General features: G+C 45.2%; 1 protein-coding gene across 3 annotated transcripts in view; it reads left to right on the top strand.

Annotated features, from left to right (window-relative positions):
- ATP13A3 (ATPase 13A3) overlaps positions 1–8449 on the top strand; it is a 108158-nt gene that overhangs the window by 52671 nt on the left and 47038 nt on the right. For all 3 annotated transcript variants that reach the window (XM_019503501.1, XM_019503500.1, XM_019503502.1), the window contains exons 5-7: positions 484–657; positions 2738–2908; positions 3302–3372. In XM_019503501.1, the coding sequence (XP_019359046.1) occupies positions 484–657; positions 2738–2908; positions 3302–3372 (416 nt within the window). The remainder of the gene's footprint in view (positions 1–483; positions 658–2737; positions 2909–3301; positions 3373–8449) is intronic.

The following is an 8449-nucleotide window of genomic DNA, read 5'->3' as shown; positions in this document are numbered from 1 at the left end:
AACAAAGTGAACTCTAAATACAGCTTTCATGAATCCATGAATTCACCATGCTGGGGTCATTTGACCCCAGTACAGGCATACCTCGTTTTATTGTGCTTCGCTTTATTGCGCTTTGCAGATATTGGGTTTTTTTACAAATTGAGGCAAGACCCTCCACCAGCAAAAAGAGTACGACTCGCTGAAGGCTCAGATGATGGTTAGCATTTTTTAGCAATAAAGTATTTTTTAATTAAGGTATGTACATTGTTTTTTTAGACATAATGCTATTGCACACTTAGTAGACTACACTATAGTGTAAACATAACTTTCATATGCACTGGGAAACCAAAAAATTTGTGTGACTCGCTTTATTGCGATATTCGCTTTATTGCGGTGGTCTGGAACCGAACCCGCAATATCTCCGAGGTATGCCTGTACTGAATTCCTCAGCCAGAGCAATTAAGGATATCATTGCTCATTATTTGTTTCTCTGTTTCTGTGCAGGAGATTTATGGTTACAATCTGTGCCGCTGGAAGCTGGTTTTAGTTGCTGTCGGGGTGTTGTGTACTGGTGGCTTCCTCCTCCTCCTCCTCTACTGGATGCCTGCGTGGCGTGTGAAAGCAACATGCAAAAGGACAACGCTTAAAGACTGCGAAGTGGTGCTGCTGCGAACAACTGTAAGCCTGCGCCCCCAACTGCTCTCTGCTTTTGTGAATGCAGGGTAGAAAAATGGTCAGAGGCAGGAATGAGCAGAGCTCAGACATGTCCTCCTGGTGATTTGACTTTATTTGCATCGTGGGGTATAAATGATCTAGGGCTGTTTTGTCAGTAGCAAGGAAATTGAAAAATTGAAGGGTCTCAGAATGAAACCAGAAACATTCCTCAGTTTGCTTGTCAGATAAACATGAATAAAACCAACTTGCACTTAGTCCACATAGCTTCCTGCATATGAAAAACCAACAAATCTAAAGGAAGTTTGCTGAATTAATGAAGACTTTTGGTCCTTTGTTATTTCATATTTAGCTAAGCAAGTAATAGAGATTAGATAGCATTCACTGAAGCTTCCATTGTTTTAATTAAACGATTTTCTAAAAATCTATCAGTCCATGCTGGTAATGCACTTGTTATTCTACATTTCCATTCAGGACTGTATTTGAAAAAAAACTAGTTACAAAAAAGAAAAATTAAGAAATGGATTTAGCTTTAGAAAGAATATTTTAAGGTGTACAGTCAAATTTGTGGAGAGTGTTCAGACAGCACCTTGCTGGTGTCATCTCAACTTAAAGAACATTTCTGTACAACGTAAACGGTGTGTGCAAACCTGAAGGAAGACTGTGCTTCCACGGTGCTCTGGACATCGTGGTCCCCTTTAGAGCAGAAGATTGTGGGGCTGAGGAGACCCCAGCTTTGGAAGCGCGTGAGCAGAGGCTGAAGATGTCTCTGCCTCAGGGTTTTGTTTAGTGTAACGCAGTTTCTGAAACTGTAGCAGCCGTGGGTGCAGCAGACTGCCTCGCTTCCTGAACCATCACGCTCTGCTACGGGATCCCAGCAGCTTTTATAGTTGGTTCAAACTGCAGGCGATTAGGAATTTTCCAACTAAACATTTGTTAGAAAATGCTGATTTGCTAGAGCAAAATGGTTTTGGAAGAAGGCAGGTAGGTTTCTGTTGGGGAAAGCAGTCTGGGTCCTTGGTGCCTTGCCTCTGGGGCTGCCACGGATCTGGGCTTCAGGGTCTGTGACTGCCCGGTAGCGTGGCCATGGGGTTTTCTCCCTGGCTTGAGCTTCTAGGCTCTCAGTCCTGTGGCAGGCAGGCTGGCTCCTGGAGGTGGAGGTCTTGGGGCTTCCTTACTTTCTGCCATGCTGTGGGATCCTGAATGTCCTGGCTAATGTTGGGGCTCTCCAGCCTCTTGTCTTACTTCTCCACTGTTGGATGCTGGGGGTCTGCTCTGCCCCAACTCCACAGCAAACTGCTGTATTTTTTGTGGGGAGAACTGTACTAAGGCAGTCTGGCTTTTTTCAAAGCACCTTTTTGGGATTTCCTTTCTGGTTCAGAACAAAAACTGGAATTCAGAGTTTTGATTGGGTTTTCTTCCCATTTGAAGAAGGCTCTGCACAGCTCTCTGTGTTGTCTTCTATAGTTAAGGTTTGTCTGATGTAAATTCAGGCATAATCCAATCCTTAGTTAGCTGTATTAGTCTGAGGGTAGGCAGAAGGCACACGGGGAAGTTAGCTGCTGGCTCTAAGTGGAATCTGCTGTCTCATTGCTTGTATAACACTAATACGAAGTTGCATGCAGATGATATAAACAGGAGAGGCAAAAATATGTGGCAATATTACCATCTATTTAAATGAAAAAAGTATGCAAATCCATTCTGTTACATACTTCTAATCCTTGAAGAACCAGAAGCCAGACTTAGAGCCCTGCCATTTCCATAGAAAATAAGTAAGTATTCTAGATCTCGTTGGGAAGGTGGAGATCTGCCCATTCTGATGCTAGTTTCATAGTTTTTAGGGGCTGGCAGGGACCCTACATCAGTGCTTCCAGAATTGTGTGATGTTGAAGTTCGATGAGGGAAAACAATAACCTTGGGGGTAATTAGTGTCAAACCCAGGGTCCCTTCCACTTCAGTAAACCTTGGTAATTGGTTTGCTTTTTCAACTCAATTTTGGTACTTCAAGGAAAGAAATCAATCCCTGAACTCCCTTCTGTGTTTCCTTAGATGTTAATATTCTCCATCTTTTCTCTTAATCTTGTAGGATGAATTCAGGATATGGTTTTGTGCAAAGGTTCGCATTGTGCTTTCTCTAGGAACCGGTCCACTGCAAAGTCCTGCTCCTCCTCAAGACAAGGTTTCCAATGGCCATAGCATTCATGTATTTGAAAACCCGGCTGAAGAGAACAAAAATGGCCCTCAAAAATATTTGCCTGTAAGTGGACCTGGGGTGTATGAATCCTTAGTCTTTGAGGCATGTAAGAAAAGAATATACAAGCCATGTGTGCAGTTCAATACTTGCCCTGCTGAGGCTGCCAGAGAAGTTAGTTGGGTGAGGGTTACAGAAAATGAAGGTCTTTTGTTTCAATATATTTTGGGATTGCTGAAAGAGTAGGGATATTAGAAAGCAAACAGTCACACTGCATAAAACATTGTACAGATAATAATGACACCATGTAGTAGCAACTTTGTCTCCTTTTCAAAATTAGAACATATGTCACTTTTTAAGTTAGTTTTAGAAATTTTGAGCAGGAGTGCAAAATTTAAACTGAAAATAATTGTCAAATAGTGCCAGCTTTGTCCCCAACTGCTTTTATTTGACTTACAGATTCGCTATTTCTCACACCACAGCGTGAAATATTTCTGGAACGACGCAGTCCAAAGCTTTGATGTCATAAAGTAAGAATGCTTCTACTTTTCTCTTGTGTCATAAAGCATGTGTGTCTTCTTTCGGTAGCTGTAACTGTGCCCAAAAATGTTCTGTGGGAAAGGACAGGTTAGTCTGATCTTATATTTTAGCCCACTGGAATATCTCTGTCTGGATAGAGCCAGTGAAGATGAGGAGAGCTAGCCTAAACTTCTTCTGAATGGCAGTGAGGGTCTTGGTGAATCTGGCTAACAGATACACCCCCTCAGTAAGGGGGCTTGGCATGCTGTTGGAGGGGTGCTGTGCAGGGGTGTACCTCTGCAGCTGGTGCTTCTTGGCCCCTACCATGTGCAGGTGCCGACCCTTAAGGTGTCCTGGAGCATCCCTGGAGCTGGTGACAGTTCTGTATGTGGGACATAAGGAGGTTCAGGTCCTCTCTCTGTCTGCATCGCGTCTCCAGGGGCTCCAAGTTCTCTCTGCATCTCTGGTTTAGCCTGGTGCCCCTTTCTTTGGAATGACAAACTGGGACTTGTTGCTCTGAGACTTCTTATTTGCATCTGGTTTTCAGCAGCCTAATTTTGCTTACCCCAGTAATTAACTATGTCCTGGTTCCCTGCTACTGACAAGAGTAATTTTCTTTTCAGTCTGCTATTTAATGGTGTAGTTCTTATATTTTGATTTGCAACGGATGTATTTTGAGCGAGTCCATTTTGATTTACTCCCACACCTCCCATACTCCATTTGAGTAGAACAGCCAAATGGCTAAAAGGCTTAACTGCTGTCTTAACCTTGCCTGTCTTAATCACCATTTCACTGCCCTGAACAGCCATCTAGTCAGACATTTCCAAAGACTAAGAGGATCATAGGACATAATTCATGCTCTCCAGAAACGAGAAGCAAAATAGTTCTACTTCTGGGGAACATGGCTACACGAGTGAAAGCTTACTGCTTCCATCACCTCACAAACATTGCTTTCTAAGACGCATGTAAAAAAGCAATATGAAAAGCTGTTAATAACACCACAGGTTTAAAGAGATCAAAGCACCAGAGTACAAGCAGTGGCAAAAGCATAAGAAAACCCATTTTATTCCACATATATGAAGCTAATTTAAATTGAATACGGTGGTACTGTAACAGATCAGGCTACGGGACCTGAACCTGTTCAGCCTCCACAAGAGAAGGCTGAGGGGGGATCTAGTGGCCGTCTATAAACTCACTAGGGGGGACCAGCGGGGTTTGGGAGAGACCTTGTTCCCCCGAGCGCCTCCCAGAGTAACAAGGAATAACGGCTATAAATTGATGGAGAGTAGATACGGACTAGACATCAGGCGGTGCTACTTCACAGTCAGGGTGGCCAGGATCTGGAACCAACTTCCAAGGGAGGTGGTGCTGCCTCCTACCCTGGGGGTCTGTAAGAGGAGGCTAGACGTCTACCTGGCTGGGGTCATCTGAGCCCAGTTTTCTCTCCTGCCCAGGGCAGGGGTCGGGCTAGAAGATCTACAAGGTCCCTTCCAACCCTACATCTATGAATCTATGAGCTGTCATGTTGTTGTGTCTGTGAAGACTAGGCCCATCCAGAACCTCTTCAGCCAGGCCTATTGACAGGTCAAAACCATGAAAGAAATGATAGGATCAGCAATAAGGAACTTGTCTATCCTAGCTGGTGAACACCAGTATACTTACCATATATATATATGACCCTGCACTTGTTCCTGCCTGGGGCAGGGGGTCGGACCTGATGATCTCTTTAGGTCCCTTCTGACTCTAAGTACTATGAAACTATGAAACTAGTGTTAGATGACAGGTTATTGTAACTTAGCTGGTGTAGGTTGCCCTGGGTATTATAGGACCCTCTTTTAGGTTGCTAGTTATGACTTGGCCAAACTTAGGCTGTTTATGCAGAAATTTTCCTTGCTGGGTCTCCGTCTCAGGCTAAAGTATAACAGAAAATACGGGGCTGTGGCAGGTGACTTGTGAGGAGAGGCTGAGGGAACTGGGCTTAATTTAGTTTGGAGAAGAGAAGACCGTGGAGGGGTTGAATAGCTGCCTTCAAGTCCCTGCAGGGGGTTGCAAAGAGGATGGAGCTGTACTGGTCTCATTGGGGCAGATGGCAGAACAAGGAGCAGTGGGCTCAAGTTGCAGCAAGGAAAGTTGAAGTTGGATATTAGGAGAAACTTTGTCATGAGGAGGGTGGTGAAGCACTGTGACAGGTTACCCAGAGCAGTGGTGGAGTCTCCATCCATGGAGATTTTGAAGACTCGGGTAGACAAAGCCTTGACTGGGAAGATGTAGTTGGGGTTGGTCCTGCTTTGAGCAGGGGTTTGGACTAGATGCGACCTCCTGAGGCACCTTCCAATCCTCATTTTTTATGATTCTATAACAAAGATGATGATAAACTCCAAAACAGCTAAAAAGATTCACTCATTTGATTAAAAAGAAAAATGGGGGGAAAATACACTTTTTTCTTAATCCCTTTCAACTTCTTAACACAACTTACAAACTTCTGTACTTTTGAGCAGGGACATACCTTTGGGCTGAGGGATTGATTAGGTATTTAGAGACGCATCTCATGTTTTTCTGAAAGATCGGCTTGCATGTGCTCCATGGAGGGTTATTGGATCTTGGAAGCTAAGTTTTCTAAAGATCACTTCTAGAGTTAGCATGCTTCATCCCTTGACAGCTGATGAATACTGGGCTGGATAGCATATGTGGGCATCAGGAGCTGCTGGTGCCTATCATGGAAACAGCACGCACAATTTCCTCTCCTTTATGCTGGGAATGAATCTGGGCGTGTAGTACTTGGGGCTGTCTACAAGACCCTGTTTTCTTTATTGCATTAGTTGGAAGGTATGTGGTGGATGTGTCTGGGGACTGTCAGAAAGGAAAAATGGGTTTGTTGTCACAGCAGCTGAATGCTATCCCACCTCTGCCCTGGAGGTCCTGTGTGATGCTGAACAAATCTCATAAGCCACAGAATTCACTGGCTGTCCCCGTTCCTGTTTTTTGACACACCTGGGATCAGACTTGCAGCATGGCTGGGGCTTCTGGAAAGCACATGTAGCGAGTGGGAGCTCTTCTGTCACACAAAGGTCTAGAAAACCCAAAGCACTACCAGAAATAAGGCCCCAGGCTTCTTAAAACGCCCACATTTTCCTGAATGTTCCCGCCTAGGCTCCTCCAGGACACCCACTTGCCTCACTAAATCGTCAAGGGAATGTAAAGAAACACGATTTCCATGAGCCCACCGTAGAAAAGCCTACAGTGAAAGCAATGACTCTTGTGTTCAGGGCAGGGTTTGGGTGGCATGTGGGCCATGCGCTGGATGTTGAGGATGAAAAGAAATACTAAATCCCTCCTGTGCACTGAATTGGGCAAAACACCTGGGAAGAAGGTGGTTTGATTATGTAATCTAGAGATGGTGTCCAGGTGCAGACCTGCCGCGGAGGAGTATAAAGGCTTCCTGGGCAACTTGAACTTGGGCATTTCCTAACTTTTGAGCACCCGACTTTGTACTCCAAGAACATTCATCACAATCCAGCACTCGGCTCAGAATGGTAAACACAGGAAATGTATGTGGAATTGTTCCCCTATTAAACATAGCTGACTATTGTAGCAGAAAGGATGCACCTTTGGCCCTTGTGTGTCTGAAACCCTTTGGGCTCGATCCTGTTTACCCCTCGCACTCCAGGCAGTGCGGATGCAGCGATGCGACTGTTGTTTTTGGCACCCAGACCCAATTTTTGGTGAAATAGAACAGTAGAAGTGATTGGGGGGATGGGCGGTGGCCCCTTTCAGCTTTTAGCCTGACAAGGCTCCTGCCCGGGGCTAGTTTTGGTCCTGCTGGAGCAGAGGATGAGGCGAGAACCCAGCCCCTGCATCCTTGCATGGTCCAGGGCAGCAGCTGTCTCACTGAGCCAAACATCTTCTGGCTTGTGCTCTTCCCCTAGTGCCACGTACTCCAGCCGGGCAGCTCGGAGAGGGCTGGGGTGAGTTCTCACCTTCCCTTCCCTGTGGTGAGAGCACTTTGCTGGGAGGCAGGAAATGGAGGTTCAAATGCTCCCTGCATGAGGGGTGCCCAGAAACCGGGTGTTCTGCTCCCTAAGAAAGTGCTCTAACCATTAGGCTATTGTGCTAACAGGTAGGAGGCTCCTCTTCCTTGCCCTCATCTCTTCCTATCCCCCCTCTCTTTGGGGTCCACAGATAAAATTTTGGGACCTGTCTAGCTGGCGTGCAGCCCTGCTGAGCAGGCTTGGTTGCCTAGTGCAGGCAATGTGGAGTCCCCAAAGGCACCCAAGTGCCCAAATGTGCAGTTATGTGGCTGTGTATGTGCCACATGGGTGCACAAAGGGTACATGGAGCCCAGCTCTGTGCAGGAGACAATTCACGACTTCATGGGGAGGTTTCCAAACTGGGATTTGAATGTAGGTATGTGTGAAAATGGTTCATCACTTGTGGAGAAGCAGGTGTTGACTAGCTAATGACAGCGTGCAGCATTGCCCCAGAATGGTCAGATGATAATACTTGGCATTGCTAGCATTTTTTCATCTGAAAATGAAGGACTAAAAACAGTAAAGAACTAATCTGTCACATTCCTGCTACATTAAGCCAAGTCTGCGGCCAAAGAACTTAATTGGGAGAGCTTTGTAGTATAAACACTTAATACTGGCAAAAGCCTGCTTTTGGCGCATATAACTCATACTGGTTCCTGGGATGACATGCATTGCTTTGGCAGAAGTACTCCTTGGTGTTGGTATAACTGTGTTTATACAAGGGATTTTGCTGGCTTAGAAATGTTTAAAAAAACTGCAGGCAAACAGAGCATGCATACCAGGCTGACAACACTATCCTGCCAACATTTTATCACCGTTGTATGGCTGGGAAAACTTAATGGACAGTGAAGCATTGCCCAGGGTCACACACTGTGTCATTGGCACAATGTAAAGGGAACCAACAGCTTGTGTTTTTTCTTGGGCACAGATATTCTTATTTTCTTTCTTACAGTTAATGAAGTATTTCCTAATTCTGCACAGTTCAACCAACTGGATACTTTACCAAACTTTTCTATCCACCTTTGTACACAAACTAAGTATTGGGGGGGGGGGGGGGTTT

Source organism: Gavialis gangeticus, unplaced genomic scaffold (assembly GCF_001723915.1).
Source record: "Gavialis gangeticus isolate Ggan-Ray unplaced genomic scaffold, GavGan_comp1, whole genome shotgun sequence".
In the NCBI taxonomy this organism is placed as follows: Eukaryota; Metazoa; Chordata; order Crocodylia; family Gavialidae; genus Gavialis; species Gavialis gangeticus.
Note: the sequence above shows the minus strand (reverse complement) of the source record. Positions and strands in the feature narration are given on the sequence as shown.